Source organism: Dendrobates tinctorius, unplaced genomic scaffold (genome assembly GCF_039654945.1).
Source record: "Dendrobates tinctorius isolate UK_male_01 unplaced genomic scaffold, ASM3965494v1 ptg000062l, whole genome shotgun sequence".
NCBI lineage: Eukaryota > Metazoa > Chordata > Amphibia > Anura > Dendrobatidae > Dendrobates > Dendrobates tinctorius.
Window position 1 is genome coordinate 24831005 of NW_027361730.1, and position 17886 is coordinate 24848890.

At 42.0% G+C, this 17886-nt stretch overlaps 1 protein-coding gene across 2 annotated transcripts in view; it reads right to left on the minus strand.

Moving 5' to 3' along the window:
• The window catches only part of TLN2 (talin 2), a 320242-nt gene that overhangs the window by 187441 nt on the left and 114915 nt on the right, over positions 1-17886 (minus strand). For both annotated transcript variants that reach the window (XM_073579419.1, XM_073579418.1), the window contains 8 exons: positions 15059-15217; positions 14597-14694; positions 12226-12355; positions 8156-8308; positions 7784-7926; positions 7479-7606; positions 2506-2569; positions 1960-2064 (listed from right to left, as the gene is read on the minus strand). In XM_073579419.1, coding sequence (XP_073435520.1) covers positions 1960-2064; positions 2506-2569; positions 7479-7606; positions 7784-7926; positions 8156-8308; positions 12226-12355; positions 14597-14694; positions 15059-15194 — 957 coding nt within the window. In that variant the 5' untranslated portion in view covers positions 15195-15217. The remainder of the gene's footprint in view (positions 1-1959; positions 2065-2505; positions 2570-7478; positions 7607-7783; positions 7927-8155; positions 8309-12225; positions 12356-14596; positions 14695-15058; positions 15218-17886) is intronic.

A 17886-nucleotide genomic window follows, 5' to 3' on the forward strand; every position in this document is an offset into this window, starting at 1 on the left:
AAGTTTGTGGATATAGTTCAACAATTTTGGTTCTCAAGTCTTCCGACAGTTGTCTTCTCTTTCTGTTCTCAAAGCTTAGTGTGGAACATACAGACATAAAATGCAAAGATGTCAAAGAGCCAGCTTCTCTTTTTATCTGGTTTCGAGGGTGATTTTCTTATTAGTCACACTAGTTACTTGCAACAGGTGACTTTGAACAAGCATCACATGCTTGAAAGAAAGTTGTTTAACCAAAATTGTGGAAAGGTGCCAACAATTTTGTCTGGCCCATTTTTGGGATTTGTTTGAAAGGATGTCTAATTTGCTTTTTTTCTCTTTCTTTGTCCTGTTCCCATAAACACAACGAATATAAACATATGTAATTGCAATCACTTTCTGGGTAAAATACTTCATTTTCTGGAACAATTTCAAAGGTGCCAACACTTTCAACCATTTTTGCCTCTGAGAATAATACCACTAAGGTGGTGTTCCAACAATGATTTTTTGACAAACACCCCCCCCCCCCCCCTTGTACTAGCTGTGTTTTGCTTTTTTTTTTTTTTTCCCCACACTGCATAAACTGACCTGCAATGCAAGCTTCAAATCCGCAACATGTCAATTTTTCTGGAGGATATTCTAAATTTTATGTATGGATTTCATAAAATTGCTATCAATGTGGAAAATCCACAGGTAAAGAATGTATATGAATTTATAGTGCTTTTTCACCGTGTAAATCGCACTAACACACACTGAATCCACACACGACTGTATCAAAGCCAAATACCAAGAAATATCAAAAACAAAGCAACTTTATTTAAAGCATGAAACACTACAGAGACAAAAACCGCAGCTGCAAAAATGTGAAAAAAAACAGATATAAGAAAACACACGTAAAAACCCATGTAATCTAATTTATGTAATAAATGCAGATATTCTGCCACATCAAAAATGCACCAAATAGCATATTACTCCTACTTGTGTGGTCCGTGTTAACATCGGATATGACACGGACATAGCATGGACCAGTAATACTCTGAAGGGCTTTCCAGATGAGGGATTTATTTTCATAAGGACAGTGTCCATGTGAGAAAACACTAAAGCATGCACAAGTCTCATCCATTTTTCGTATGAGACTAGTCCATTCAAGTCTATGGGTGCACAAAAAAGCGTTTCTGAAACTAGACCTGCAGTGATCTGATGAGGACTACTGTGCTAACTTTAAATGTCAATTATTTTCACACTTAGCTGGTTTCCAAGCAACATAGCTGCCCATTATGAATAAAAGAAAACAGCCATGAAATTGTTAATCATCGATTGTGTGCTCATAAAAATCATTGTTTTTGGCAGTAGAATTGTCAAATCTAAATGCTACTCTCAATAGCGCGAAGGATGAACACTATGATTCGGCATTGCTGTCCAGAACGCCAACCTTCACAAACAATGGCCTATATTTTATGGCCAGCTTTGCCGCTACCTATATTTAAGATCTTATCCATTATTTTTTTATTATTATTCTTGAGGCTTGTCCACTGCAAAATTATAAAATAATATCACCTACCACAGATCCCAGAGCTGCTTCTCATTGCCATCCTATCTTTCTGATAGGTTGAAGCAAGAAAGCCATGACTACAGCACGTGACCTCTGAGGCCAACCAATGGGCTCGGCAGTGATGCGGATGTAGGCGGCATGGGATCACTACGCTCAGTGATTGACTACTTCTCGCTAATGAATACCAGAAAAGGAGAGCTAGCATAGAAAACGCGGGGAGCAGGGTAACACTCATTTTATTATTTTGCAAATGAGTGAAAAAATACATCATAGAAAACCCCTTCACTGAGGCTACTCTCTATTAAAGTAGGGCTAAAACGTTCAGCCTCTAGTGTGCGCTAATGATGTATTTCGATATAGATCATCTGGTATATTTTATGTACAGGCAAACCCCATGAAAGAATAAGTATACATCTCCACATATCTCCTACCTTAACTAAAAAGAATGACACTCCGTAAGTGCGTAGAGACCGGGCAAGCTTCACATATTTCACCTTTGCTTCAATTTCCGTCATTTCCCCACAGTTTTTATGTTCCTGGTGGCCAAAAAAAAAAAAATAGTGCAGTTTTAAAACAAAAAAGAGACACTGCCAGACACTACAAACTTATGAAGATAATTTTTTACTCCAATAAAAGATTGTGTGCAATCTTAATGTATTAGCAAAGACATGTTATTCATCAGTGTCATATAAGGTGCTATACGAATGGGCATCACCCAAAAAAGAGGCCACAAAAGTGCAAATGCATTAGTAAAGACGTAATAATAGGAATAGACATCACCCAAAATAGGGGCCATGAAAACTGTTCAGACCACATAGTGTCTAACTGCCCAATAACACAAAATCAAACGATGCAGGAGCAGGAAAAAAACAAAAAACTCCTGGGCAGGACAGAGTCATCACGGTCCTGAAATGTGTGTCTTTCAGTAAGAGAAGCTAAACAATGCCTACTTGTAAAACAATAAAAAGGAACTGAACCTGAAATATCTTTTTTTCGGCTCCTCTCTGCTTGATATATTCTTTAGGGAGAAACTCCTTCAAGCTGAAACAAATAAGTGATTTACTAACAGCTTACAAAAAAAAAAAAAAAAAATAAAAAAAAAAGATAGCAGTAATATTTTGACCCATGAAAAAGATGTTCATAAAAGCAATATGTACAGTCTCAAATCGTAACTTCTCTTTTTTATTTCATTATTCTGGAAGCACTGAAAAGTTAATTTTTTTTTTATTTTCAATACACTTCATTATCCTAATTTGCTCCTTCTCCACTAAACACTATACTCAGTCAGTGTACTGACATTTCCCAGCACTAAAAGAAATTCCCATACTCTGAATATAGTGTACAGATCTTGCTGAGCAGCAGACAAAAGGAGCTTGTAAAGGGGCATGAATAAAACATTGAACCCGCAATGCAGATTAGGCCGGTTTCACATTAGCGCTTTTTCAGCGCGCGCACGGCCGGGGGTAGCTCCGCCCCCCGAGCCGGCTCTCTGCCCGGCGTGCCCGCCCCTAGCTTGTAGCGCCGCCTACTAGCGGACAGCGGCGCCTGCGATTGGCGCACCCTATCTTTAGCATAGGGTGCGCAGATCGTGCGCAGGCCGTGCGCTAGTTGCGCTTTGACCTGCGCTGCGCACTTTTGACGGTGCGCCGTGCGCGCCAAAATCCGAAAAGTTTGATTTTGGCGCGCACGGCGCACCGTCAAAAGTGCGCAGCGCAGGTCAAAGCGCAACTAGCGCACGGCCTGCGCACGATCTGCGCACCCTATGCTAAAGATAGGGTGCGCCGATCGCAGGCGCCGCTGTCCGCTAGTAGGCGGCGCTACAAGCTAGGGGCGGGCACGCCGGGCAGAGAGCCGGCTCGGGGGCGGAGCTACCCCCGGCCGTGCGCGCGCTGAAAAAGCGCTAATGTGAAACCGGCCTTAGTGTTTGGGAGAGACGGAACCATAAGACCTTATCCGAATAGCTGCATCGGGATCCCGGCTTTCTGGATCGCTATGGCTGATCAGCTGTTCGGCGCTGCAGCTGCATGAGTCGCGGCTGTGTGACAGTCACAGCACATGCATGGAGAGCCCAACACACAGATCCTCCATGCATGTGTTGAGACTGTCACACAGCCGTGACACATGCAGCTGCGGCACCGAAAAGCTGATTATCGGGAGCGCTTCTGGAAGCTGAGTTCCCAATGTAGCTTCTTCGGTAAGTGCTATGGCTATTTGGATAAGGAGTTATCTGAAGCTATTCGCTCATCTCTAATTAACGAAGTACATTACAAATATAACTTTGCAATGCCTCAAGGATAGGAAAAAAAAAGTGTTTACTCACACTAACACATTCAAGGTATTGTCCAATACTATTATTGTTAATATTATAGATCATCAATATCATATCAGTAGGGGTCCAAGTACGCCTATGATCGGTTGATTGACTGATTGGTTGAAGGTGTTGTGGTGCTTATTTCATTGTTTAATTTGCAATTACACAGCGGCTCTGCCTGGTACTATGTGTTGGGGACAGTGTAGAGATGATCAATTCTTCTGGCTGGAAGAAGTTACCTTTTTAAGATGTTTATCTCTATCTACAGTGCCATTAAAAGTCTTCACACCCATTTACATTTTCCAAATTTTTTTCATGCTACACCCACAAGCTTAAATGTACTTTATTTGGATTTTATGTGATATACCAACATTAAGAAGAAAATATTTGTGAAGTGTAAAGGAAGTTACACATGATTTTCTAAAGGCTTTAAAAATATAAATTTGAAAATTGTGACCTGCATTTGTAACAGCCCCCTTGTAGTCTGATACTCCTAAATAAAATCCTGGATGACCAATTGCTTCCAGAATTCACATTAGTATATTTAGTCCACCTGTGTGTACCTTATTGTCAGTAGAACTACACTGATATACTGTGAAGGCCTCAGATGTTTTCTTGAAAACATTAGGGATTAAACAGCATCATTAAAACCAAGGAACACACTAGACAGGTCAGGGATAAAGTTGTGGAGAGGATAGGTTACAAAAAAGAATAACCCCAGCTCTTTACAGCTCACAGGGCACTGTTCAATCCATCATCCAAAAATGGAAGGAGTAAGGTGTAATAGTTCAAGGGGTGGGGATCCCTATATCTATCTATCAACAGTATGTCACAAAAGTAAGTACACCCCACCCATCACATTTTTGTAAATATTTTATTGTATCTTTTTATGGGACAACACTGAAGATATGACACTTTGATTTAATTCGATCCCCACCCTGTCTTAATGGGGGGACATGGTCAATAATACGAAACTTGAGATTTCTTTTCACTGTGGCCTTGTTCCACTAAATGCTTCGACACAGGTAAGTCTGGATTCTTTTTCCTACTTGTGTACCTGTGATGATTCATATGGGTTTTGAAGTCCCATGTGGTTTCACCCACATACCACAATTTACAAGGACATTCCAATAAATCTCAAGTTTAGTATTATTGACCATGCCCCCCCCCCCCCCATTAAGACGGGGTTGGGATCAAATTAAATTAAAAAATAGAGAATTACAGTGGATCCGAAGGTTGAATGCACTAAAACCTTTCGGGTTAAATGTAGATTTTAAATTGCAAACAATCCTTTGAAGTTATACTGTATATGGCATTCCCTTGTCTTAGACCAGAGGTCCCCAATGTCAGTCCTCGAGGGCTGAACCAGTGCAGGTTTTCAGGATTTCCTTACTATTGCACATGGATTGGAATCATTACCTAATGTGCAATACTAAGGAGATCCTGAAAACCTGCACTGGTTCAGCCCTCGAGGACTGACATTGGGGACCTCTGTCTTAGACCCATGAATTTTTTCCGATGGGGAGTTACGGCAATAGGTACTAATTTTCCTTTTTGTGTTTTTTTTCTAGATTACCTGAAATGTGAATGTATTCAATTAATCATGATTTGCAGTATTTTTTTTTTTTTTTACTATTGGAAGGAGTTACAATGTATATAATCTTCAGTTATGATTAAAGGTCTCTCTGTTGTGATGTTTTCAGGATATATAATCTCTCCCCCCCCCTCCCTTTTTTTTTTTCCAACAATTTTTATGGCATATAATAAGCGATGTACCCATTTGATATTTGGGATTGAGATATATGCCTTTCATGAGGCATGCGTCTCCCTCATTTTCATGTGGAGAGACACCAGCCCCAACTAATGGGGGGTGATCTCTCCACTTTTGGGTTATGTTCTTAGCCACTTATACTTGTATTAACCCGCAGCTAATATCTTCTTGAAATACAGTATATACTCTTGTCACATAATGGGGAGTGGAATTGATTGTATCCACCTTTATTGGAGAGCCCATTCATGTAGTATATCGATATGTCCTCCTTCCTTTTAGTATCATGGCGTGAAGTGTATATATAGTCTGTTGCGCATGCGTGGTTTGACATTATGGGCATGTTTCCACGTGGCGTAATACATCAGGATTTGCTGCGGATTGAACGCTGTGTACAGCCGCAGCGTTTAATTCAAAGCGTCCAGATATTACAGCATAGTGGAGGGGATTTTACGAAATCCTGTCTCCACTACGCGTAAAAAGACGTGGGTGACACCCACGAAACCGGACATGCCGTGAGTCTTTACAGACCGCAGAATGTCTAATTATCTTTCGGAGAATTCCGTATCCGCAAGATAAATAACCCAGTCTATGGATAGGATGCGGTGAGTCCGCATGTGTTCATTGAACACACGAGTTATCACGCGCGTAAAAAAGGGGGCAGTGCTTTGGGTGGAGAGGGCTTTCTGCTGTGTCCAAAGCGCTGCGTAATGCGCAGTCTATTCAATATCTCCTTCCCGCAATTAAGACTAGTTTCACACTAGCTTATTTTCCAAGCAGCGCTCGGCTCCACTAAGCCACGCCCCCAGCTGGCTCCCTGCCCGCCCCATCCGGTCATCGCCGCCTACTATTGCACACGGCAGCATGCGATCTGCGCACCCCATCTTTAGCATAGGGTGCACAGACCGTGCGCTAGTAGGATTTTAGCATGCGCTGCACACTTTTGAAGGTGCGCCGAACGCACCATGTGGCATTTTGGTGCGCTCGGCGCACCTTCAAAAGTGCGCAGCGCACGCTAAAATCCTACCAGCGCACCCTATGCTAAAGATAGGGTGCGCAGATCGCATGCAGCCATGTGCGATAGTAGGCGGCGATGACCAGATGGGGCGGGCAGGGAGCCGGCAGGGGGCGGGGCTTAGCGGCGCCGAGCGCTGCGTGGAAAATAAGCTAGTGTGAAACTAGCCTAAGCTAATAAAAAGTAGCTATTTTTCACTAAGAATGGTGAGCTGCCTCCGATTTTTTGGATTTCTACATTGAGGTTTAGTCTTTGCCTGGGGGGCTCTGCACCCTACTTTACACACGCACTCACACACACACACCACATCAAGTGAAGTTAAAAGTGTTGAAGGATCAGCAAACCTGGATAAGGCTAGGGCTACAACGCGACATGCCAGGTGAGAAAATTATGTGCCTTCCTATCGCTCGACTATTGTATCCAGGTTTGCAGATGCTTCAACACTTGTAACTTCACTGTTTAACTTCTGATTTAACTGTAAATACAATGGGCAAGTCGCAGACAAGTCGCACATCAGTCACTTGCATTGAAGTCTATGGAAAGTGAGTCCTGGTTGACTTGCGACCAGCGACAGAAAAGCCAACATACAGTATTTTAGACATTTGCGACTCCATTCATAATCACTAAATCCAATGTTGCAATGAGTAGCTATGATTTCAGTGTCACGCGGCACATGTCGCCGTGTAGACCCAGCCTAAGTCACAATATTATGTAATACAAGACAAGCTATATAAAATCTGACAAATTCATTACATCAAGAAACAAGCCGAAGTTAGACATAATGTTGAGAAAGTGCGACAAAGGATAGCAAATTAATATAGCTTTATAGTAAAAATCACATTCTAGTTTTACTTACTCCAAGAATCCAGGTTTATGTTTAACTTCCACATGAGGTCCAAACTGAATCTGGGTCTGTATTCCCCCAAACTCACAGGCCTTTTCAAATGATACGGGGTGAGAACCATTCAAGATGTCATCACGAGCCTAGAAAATAAAGAAAAAAATAAAATCATCAATCTCAGCTAAGTGGACAATTAACAGCAACCCAGGGCATAAAGGAGAACAAGAAAGGTCAAGAAATGGTGGACAACTCCATGTACAATAAACGTTTCTTTAACCGTCCAGATCATCTGTGTCCTCCACCTTGCCTCAGTACATTACCTGCACATATAGCAAGTTGAGCTGTACAGGATCCCTGGAATCCACATTCTGATCTGAATAGAAGAACTTTCTGCGGAGAAGTAAGGTTTCATTTTCATCTACTCCCTGCTCTCGAAACGTGCGACTGTGATCGAGCCAATTCACTGAAAGATCATGTAATGGAATTGGTTAGACCTTATTCAGTCATCATGGAAGATAACCTTTAGAAAATAGTGGAAAAACAACAACGGGGACAATGCAGTAGACCGGACAAAACTATGGCTGCTCATGCATGTGTGCCATGGCGTGTATATGATGCAGTGTGGAAATAAAACATAAGAGGGGAAATATAACAAGAAGCGTAATGATCTTCCCTGCTGGTTGATCACTCACACTCATCATCTGTGTGAAGCTTAGCTTTCAGTTTCTCCATTTTCTTCTCATCTCTCAGGAGAGTTCTGTCCTTCTTCAGGGTCCCAGTTGTCTCTTCTTTCTTTTCGTCCACAGTCTCCCGGATAAGAGAGTACTCCTCATAGTTAGTAATTCCTGCCACAGAAAGAATATTCCTGGCATCAGCATCACATCGCTATGTTTCCAAAAGTGATAAGCGAACGTGCACGGATAAGGTGTTATCCATGCATGCTTGGGTGCTAACAGTCTTCGGCGTACTCAAATAATACGTTCGAGACCTGACGCATGTATGTCTTGCGGCTGTGGATGTCGAACCGACGAGAGACATGCAGGCGCGGGGACTCTTACATATTTTTCAAGCATGCCGAAGACACTCGATTAGCACTGGAGCGTACTCAGATAACTCCTTATACAGTGGGGGAAATAAGTATTTGATCCCTTGCAGATTTTGTAAGTTTGCCCACAGAGACATGAACAGTGCATAATTTTAAGGGTAGGTTAATTTTAACATTGAGAGATAGAATATCAAAAATAAAATCCAGAAAAATCACATTGTATAAATTATATAAATTTGCATTTTGCAGTGAGAAATAAGTATTTGATCCCTCTGGCAAACAAGACTTAATAGTTGGTGGCAAAACCCTTGCTGGCAAGCACAGCAGTCAGACATTTTTGTAGTTGATGAGGCTTGCGCACATGTCAGGAGGAATTTTGGTCCACTCTTCTTTGCAGATCATCTCTAAATCATTAAGATGTTGAGGCTGTTGCTTGGCAACTCAGAGCTTCAACTCCCTCCATAAGTTTTCTATGGGATTAAGGTCTGGAGACTGGCTAGGCCACTCCATGATCTTAATGTGTTCTTTTTGAGCCACTTTGTTGCCTTGGCTGTATGTTTTGGGTCATTGTTTGGCTGGAAGACTCAGCAACGAACCATTTTCAATGTCCTGGTGGAGGGAAGGAGGTTGTCACTCAGGATTTTACGGTACATGGCTCCATCCATTCTCCCATTGATGCGGTGAAGTAGTCCTGTGCCCTTAGCAGAGAAACACCCCCCAAAACATAATGTTTCCATCTCCATGCTTGACAGTAGGGACCGTGTTCTTTGGGTCATAGGCAGCATTTCTCTTCCTCCAAAGACGGCAAGTTGAGTTAATGTCAAAGACCTCAATTTTTGTCTAATCTGACCACAGCACCTTCTCCCAATCACTCACAGAATCATCTAGAAGTTCATTGGCAAACTTAAGTGGGCCTGCACATGTGCCTTCTTGAGCAGGGGGACCTTGCGGGCACTGCAGGATTTTAAACCTTTATGACGTAATGTGTTACCAATGATTTTCTTGGTAGCTGCCTTGAGATCATTAGTAAGATCATATGTAAGGGCCCCGTTACACATATCAATGTCCCAGCGATCCCACCAACAATCCGACGTGGATGGGATTGCTGGGACATAGTTAGGTGATCGCTGGTGACCTGTCACATAGACAGTCCCACCAGCGATCAGGACCAGCGAGCAAGCTGGTTTCCAAGGTAAACAACGGGTGGCAGCGAGAGACCAGCATGCACGCTGGTTTCCAAGGTAAACAGTGGGTAACTAAGAGCCGCGCGGCTCTTAGATACCCGCTGTTTACATTGGCGTCTAGCGTCGCTGATCTCTCGCTGCCACACGCAGCGATGCGCGCTGGCCAGCGGGAGACCAACCCTGGGGGCCGGTCGCTGATCCATGTCACATAGCAATGTCGCTTGTGAGATCGCTGTGGCGTCACAAAATCAGCAATCTCGTTGTGTGTGACGGGGTCTTAAGAGTTTGACATCCACAACACATGCAGGGATAGCCTGTTTGTTAGGTAATACCTGCATGTATGTTTGCTCATCACTAGTTTCTAACATTAGGTCCATTCTAGAATACATTCACACTTAGATTTTTTTTTTTTTTTTTAATGATTTACCCCAGAGGCCTAGTATGCTGGAGAATAAACAGGGGCATACAGTCATATGTAAAAGTTTGGGCACCCCTATTAATGTTAACCTTTTTTCTTTATAACAATTTTGGTTTTTGCAACAGCTATTTCAGTTTCATATATCTAATAACTGATGGATTCAGTTATATTTCTGGATTCAAATGAGGTTTATTGTCCTAACAGAAAATGTGCAATCTGCATTTTAACAAAATTTGACCGGTGCAAAAGTATGGGCACCTCAACATAAAAGTGACATTAATATTTCGTAGATCCTCCTTTTGCAAAAATAACAGCCTCTAGTCGCTTCCTGTAGCTATTAATGAGTTCCTGGATCCTGGATGAAGGTATTTGTGACCATTCCTGTTTACAAAACAATTCCAGTTCAGTTAAGTTTGATGGTCGCCGAGCATGGACAGCCCGCTTCAAATCATCCCACAGATGTTCAATGAAATTCAGGTCTGGGGACTGGGATGGCCATTCCATAACATTGTAATTGGTCCTCTGCATGAATGCCTGAGTAGATTTGGAGCGGTGTTTTGGATCATTGTCTTGCTGAAATATCCATCCCCTGTGTAACTTCAACTTCGTCACTGATTCTTGCACATTATTGTCAAGAATCTGCTGATATTGAGTTGAATCCATGCGACCCTCAACTTTAACAAGATTCCCGATGCCGGCATTGGCCACACAGCCCCAAAGCATGATGGAACCTCCACCAAATTTTACTGTGGGTAGCAAGTGTTTTTCTTGGAATGCTGTGTTTTTTAGCCTCCATGCATAACGCCTTTTTGTATGACCAAACAACTCAATCTTTGTTTCATGAGTCCACAGGACCTTCTTCCAAAATGTAACTGGCTTGTCCAAATGTGCTTTTGCATACCTCAGGCGACTCTGTTTGTGGCGTGCTTGCAGAAACGGCTTCTTTCGCATCACTCTCCCATACAGCTTCTCCTTGTGCAAAGTGCTCTGTATTGTTGACCGATGCACAGTGACACCATCTGCAGCAAGATGATGCTGCAGGTCTTTGGAGGTGGTCTGTGGATTGTCCTTGACTGTTCTCACCATTCTTCTTCTCTGCCTTTCTGATATTTTTCTTGGCCTGCCACTTCTGGGCTTAACAAGAACTGTACCTGTGTTCTTCCATTTCCTTACTATGTTCCTCACAGTGGAAACTGACAGGTTAAATCTCTGAGACAACGTTTTGTATCCTTCCCCTGAAAAGCTATGTTGAATAATCTTTGTTTTCAGATCATTTGAGAGTTGTTTTGAGGAGCCCATGATGCCACTCTTCATAGGAGAATCAAATAGGAGAACTACTTGCAAGTGGCCACCTTAAATACCTTTTCTCGTGATTTGATACACCTGGCTATGAAGTTCAAAGCTCAATGAGGTTACAAAACCAATTTAGTGCTTCAGGAAGTCAGTAAAAAGTAGTTAGGAGTGTTCAAATCAAGAAAATGATAAGGGTGCCCATACTTTTGCACCGGTCAAATTTTGTTAAAATGCAGATTGCACATTTTCTGTTAATACAATAAACCTCATTTGAATCCAGAAATATAACTGAGTCCATCAGTTATTAGATATATGAAACTGAAATAGCTGTTGCAAAAACCAAAACTGTTATAAAGAAAAAAGGTTAACATTATTAGGGGTGCCCAAACTTTAACATATGACTGTACATGTGTGCCCCCACTACTCATTCTCCATTTAGATGTGGGGGAAACTCCACTCTGGTCTAGTGATACAACCTACATCTATCAAGACTTTTACGGCATCTCCTGTGGATTATGATTGGAGTATCCCTTTAAGGACATGTGGTTCAGTTTCTTTCTTACTAATAGCAAATGTGAACAAAGCCTTGGACATATATTTTTTTCTTATGTAAAGAGATAATTTATGGATGTTACATTTCCAGTGTGTTATGGCAAAGCAACAAAACAACACAGAGGGTAATGTTATGGACAAAATAAAAAGTATAAATAAATTCAGAATGTGCATGATGATTGGGAAGGCTAATATTTGTCAAAACATCAATTTAAGGAATCTTATAATGCATCATATTACTTCTCGTTTGTTTTATTAATGCAGTCTCACCTATTCTGCTACAGATGGTCACCAGAAGTTCTCCTACAGTCTTGGAGTCATCAACCATAATCATTTTTGCTGCTCCATCTAACATTCGAATCTTCTGGGGTCGTTGCTTCTTTTTATACTCCAAGACATCCTGAGAAAAAGAGCAATAAACTCAGAAAGTCACAGAAAGTCATAAAAACAGAGATGGTGATTTCTCAAGAAGACAGCAAGCCTTGGCCATAATGACATGATAAATGCCTAAAATACTGAGCATTGTGCAGCACTGATCTCGTAAAGAACTCCAGTACAACAGATTGCAGTTGTTACACAATCAAGGAGAGCACCAGTACAGATTAATAGACGTATTTACTTATGGGGGTCTTAAAGAGACCATCTAGGCATGATGTCAGAAACAGTAAGTCAGAATGTATAGGTGATGTTACCATGCCATTTATTGTCAAGTCAAGTTCATTGGTTAGTTTTTAGCTCGACTCCTTCATCAGTGAATAGAGCTTAAAGGAATTCTGTCACCCGGTTTTTGCTACCCCATCTGAGATGTAGGGGCAGAGATTCTGATTCCAGCAATGTGTCACTTAATGAGCTGCTAGCTGCAGTTTTGATAAAGTCACTGTTTTATTTGCTGCAGATTAGCAGTTCTCTAAATGCTCATCTGAATATAACTCTACCCACACCACTGATTGGCAGCTTTCTGCATACACTGTGCATAGGCAGAAAGCTACAAATAAGTGGTGGAGGTGGGGTTATACATAGCTCACGAATATGGAGAACTACATGGCAGCAGGTTTACTAGTATTACTCTCCTGCTGATAAAACAGTGAGTTTATCAAAACTACAGCAAGCAGCCCAGTACGTGATACATCTCTGGAATCAGGGTCTCCGTCTATGCATTATGCTGCTCTCCGATTAAATGAGTGTTCACAGTGTGATGAGACGTAAGTGCCAAAGAATACTAACAATAGCACCTTAGCACCTGCACAAAAGGCACTATATGCCTAGATCCACAGAAATGCAGAAGACTGCGGGAGAAAGAAGAGAACAGTAATGCGCATGAGTGGGATTTCCTCTCAAGAGGCCGACATCGATGGGAAGAGAGTTATATGGAGATGAAGTACAGAGGCAGAGTTATTCCAGGCACCACCCTGCCCAGAGCCTGGAAGAGGTCATTTATAGAAATGGATAAAAATTGATTTATCATCAACAAGGCATCTGATATGAGACACACATGTAGACTCTTTCAGCCTGTATGCCCATATTAATAGTTTAGACGGGTCAAACAGTGTACTGGGGTAAATGAAACCCAGCGGTCGCTGCAGTGTACTGTCGTTTATCTCCCATTCAAGTAAAAGTACTGGGGAGCGACCACCAAGTAATATATGAGGTCGCTGTGTCCTGTATCTTATGTGGCTTACATATGGCCTATGCCGGCGCAGATTTCAGCCGATCAGTGTGAGTGCTGTGTGTCAGAACCTCACCAACCTCACACTGATTTCCAGTCCAGTGGATAGGTCATCAGATGTTCAATCCAGGACAACACATTTAATCTCACATCAGTTTGGGTTACAGTAAAGGGCCTGTCACACTAAGCGATATCGCTAGCAATATCGCTATAACTTGTGACGTTATAGCAATATTGCTAGCGATATCGCTATGTCTGATACTTACCTACGACCGGCTCCCCCGCTGGTTATCGCTGATCGCGCGAGAACGTCCAGGAATGTTTCTCGTCGTCAGCTTCCTGCTGTGACGACGAGCGACGCGTGGAGCCGGGCGGGAGGACGCAGGATCGCCTAGTGTGACAGGTAAGTAGCGACCCCCGTCCCCAGCGATGTCGCTGGTGAGATCTGCCTGTGTGGCAGCTCACTAGCGACCACTTAGCGATGTACCAGCGATCCTGACCGCGTCATATCGCTGGTCGGGATCGCTGGTACATCGCTAAGTGTGACAGTACCTTAAGGGTCGGTTTACACCTGCCCACTGGCGCTCACATAGTAGCCCGTTTGCACAGGCCGACCGTGCTTCAGATGCGCACTGAACAAATCGTAACAGATCGTCCTGTGTGCACAGGCTGCCATCCTTCTCAAAAGGGCAGTATTGTTTACACAGGAAAATACGCTGCCGAGGAAGATCTTTGGTGCAAACCTGTTTAGACTGCGCAATCATCCTTCATAATGTGCAGTGTAAATGGTGGGACAGGTCTAGAGAATAAAAGCCTAGTGATGCTGTTCCATTGTCAGAAATGGACTACTGCAAGAACATAAGTGATCTTAGTTAGGCTTTTCACCAGTGTCCTCTTCATGTGTACTGGTAGGAAGCTGGTTACATGCGCATGGCAGCAGTTACAGGAAAGCTCTCAAGGTTTTTTATGCCATACCCCATTCCTCAGCATGTAATAGTCCAGGGTCCGGCCGGCCTCCAACCAGATTCCTTTCCTCGGATCTTCATCAGATAAGAACAAACCAAAGTCGAATGCTGTGGACAATGGGAAGAGGTCAAGTCATACAGAGGCTCTGGAGTATGTGCCCAGTAGTACACAACACAACAAAGCACTGTTTCCCTGAACAAGAACCTCCATTGTTCCAAACAGCCACATTAGCAACACTAAAACCATATGAAGAAGTCATAAATTTACAGGGTGAAAGGGCTTTACTAACAAGACAAGACTTTCTCACTGTCCTGCAGATTTTACTTAGGGGGAACAATCTGTAAACTAGTGTTAGCCTTATAGCCAGACTGTGTGTGTAGTAAGAGCAGGGAAAACTACGGCAACATGCAGGTTTTAGATTTCAACGACTATTAAAAAAGAATAAGTAAAAAAACAAAGGGGTGTAAATACCTTGGCCTGTCTGAGCCTCGGGGACCCTCTCCCGGATGATCCGGCAGGCATCGTAGACAGCAGTGGATGGCTCAAATTGCATGGTCTTGACAACATTGCACTGCCGTACGCAGATCTTTAGCGACAGGGCAACCATGGTGCCTGCTAACTGGACAAAACCTGCACACAGAGGGCAAGAAACAAAATTAATATAATGGGATAGATACAACGGGGATTTCCATTTCAACCTGATTCATATGTGACATTTAGTGGCAGATTTAATAAAACTCAATATTTTGGATGATATAAACTTAGCCAAATGCCCCAAATCACAATGGCTCTAATCTTACTAAATCTGCAGCAACTTTAGACAGTCTGGGTTTATATCACTTATCAATTACCTTACTTTAACTTCACAAGAAACAAGTCCTGTAAATTTACATTATTTGGTCCTGTGTTTAAACCTGTGCTACGATAAATTAAGGTGCAATAATTGATGCGCCCATTTATGTCTCAGGCTATATGACACAACCGTGACCCAGTGAAGAGGACAGAAGCAGTTTCTTACCGCTTCGGTCTTCCTTTTTCATTGGCTACAAAGCGCTCAGTTAGCACCATGTAATGTGAAGAAGCATCGGCATTGCCAGTGCATCTCTAAGACCTGGCAATCACATCACGGCCAGGTGACTGCCCAAACAGGAGAGCTGCTGGATACTAGAAAATCCAGATAAGCTCAGTCAGTGAACTGTCATTGTACTGGGCTATTTTTCCCTGTAACTGGGGCTCCTATGGATGCATCAGTTACAGGAGGAAGAAAAAAAAAAAAAAAAAAACTAACAAAACCATATTCCCCAGGGATCATTGAGGATTTGTTGGGAACAAGTTATATAAAAAAAAAAAAAATATATAAATAAAAAAAACAGCAAAAACACATAAAATTCCATTTTATTGCATGTGTGTAATAAAAAAAACTACACAACAGGCATCTACACAACCGTAAGAACTCACAGAATATATTCATGAGGTTGTGTTGTGAAACATGAACAGTAAAATATGAAAAAAAAATAATTAAATCTAACAAAAATAATGTAGCGCTAAATATTATGAACAACAATAATAATAAAGTATTGTGCATAAAATAAAACCTCATGCAGTCCCATTAGTGAAAAAATACCAACGCTATGGCTGCTAAAGAAGACAACGTAAAAATGGGGGGGGGGGATTGGCCGGTCATGAAGGAGTTATGCTAAAAATCTGGCTAAAGTTTTTGATCGTTTTTGGGACACAGTCACATTAAGCAGTGCTACAGATGATGGCCAAAATAATGGTTAATGCAAAAAAATATTTGCAAATTACGCAAAAGGTGACAAAAAACTCAAAAGTGCGGCACCACAGAACCGTGGCTAAGTTACTGAGGCCAGTAACTAGCTGCAGCGGTCATCTGAAGGTAGCCAGAACATAATCAGCACAGCTACATTAGAGTGGTGGGGGATTTATGGGACATTTCTTTGTTATTGCTTATACCGTATTTGCTTCCAACGGTCCTTGTATCTAGTAAGTCTCAAAATCCGTTTAGCCGGACCGTTTCCAGATGATCGGCCTTGTCTGAACAGGCTGCAAAACACCCAACAATTGAGCCAATGTAACCATAACTTATAAATAAGAGATACTGCTCAATGTTTTAGATAACGTATGGAGTAACATATATATGCCCCATATGTAAAAAACTAAAATTCAGAAGAAATCCAGCGTAACGTACAGTGCCCATCCAGCGACTGCAATAAAACGTGGCAGGCAGTGTCACAATGTGTAACTATTCACCTTCTCCAACCACCCAGATTTCTCCCAACCCAGGGTGCTTTGCATGCAGGGCCCCAAAGTGACTTTGTTGCACATCCATTCTGGATAGAGTGCAACATTTCAAATCTCGCTCCACTGGTACAATGTTTAAAATTAACTGCAGAGTTACTTGTCAATCAAGTTACGTTGTCTATCTGATCGAATGTGACTGTGGGTTACAGTACGTGGGTAGGACGATACAGGCTATGCACAATAGACTCAACAAACACCGTCAGAATATAAAAAACTGATTTTTACTGCATAGCCTCTCTAAACACTTCCTTTTAGTACATAATAAAAATACAAGTTCATTGAAACTCACGATCATAGATCACATTCGTGATGACGTAGCAAACCGTTCTGACAATCTAATCAGAAGGTTCTGACAATCTAATCAGAAGAGAGTTTTTGGATCTTTAAACTCGGCACTTTGGCTCCAGAGGGGTTAAATCTCACAATTGAGAAAACTAAGGTCTGCTGGATTTCTAGGGTCATTTCATTTTATGATAAATTTCACATTTTATATGCTTTTTGGGTGCTAACCACTTTTATCTTCTATCTTTTATTATAGTGTGTTTGTTTTTACTTTTTGCGCAATGATTTTTATCATTTTTATTGCTTTTATCTGAACTACTTTGCTGTAATTATGCATGATGTCATTAATTGTTCGTTGTTTCCCATTGGTTATTGCCCCTTTAAATATCTGCCCCCTGTACACTGTTAATTTTGCCACCTTAGGAAGACAGAACTTGTCTGTCGAAACCCGTTGTGGACTATCATAAAACTAAGAATTGCTAATATCCTCATCCCCCTTGTTTTGCGCTCCTTTGGACTGGGTCACCAAGCTCTGCAACCCTTTTTTTTTCCCTCCTCTGAGGCACCCGGCTGGAGCTGCGTCTCATACCCTAATTCACGCATGGCTGGCGCTCCTGACTGACTGTCTTCTACTTTTCTTGGACAATGTAACTATAGCTCACTGTGGTCTCCATTACCAGAAGAGCTGATCCTGC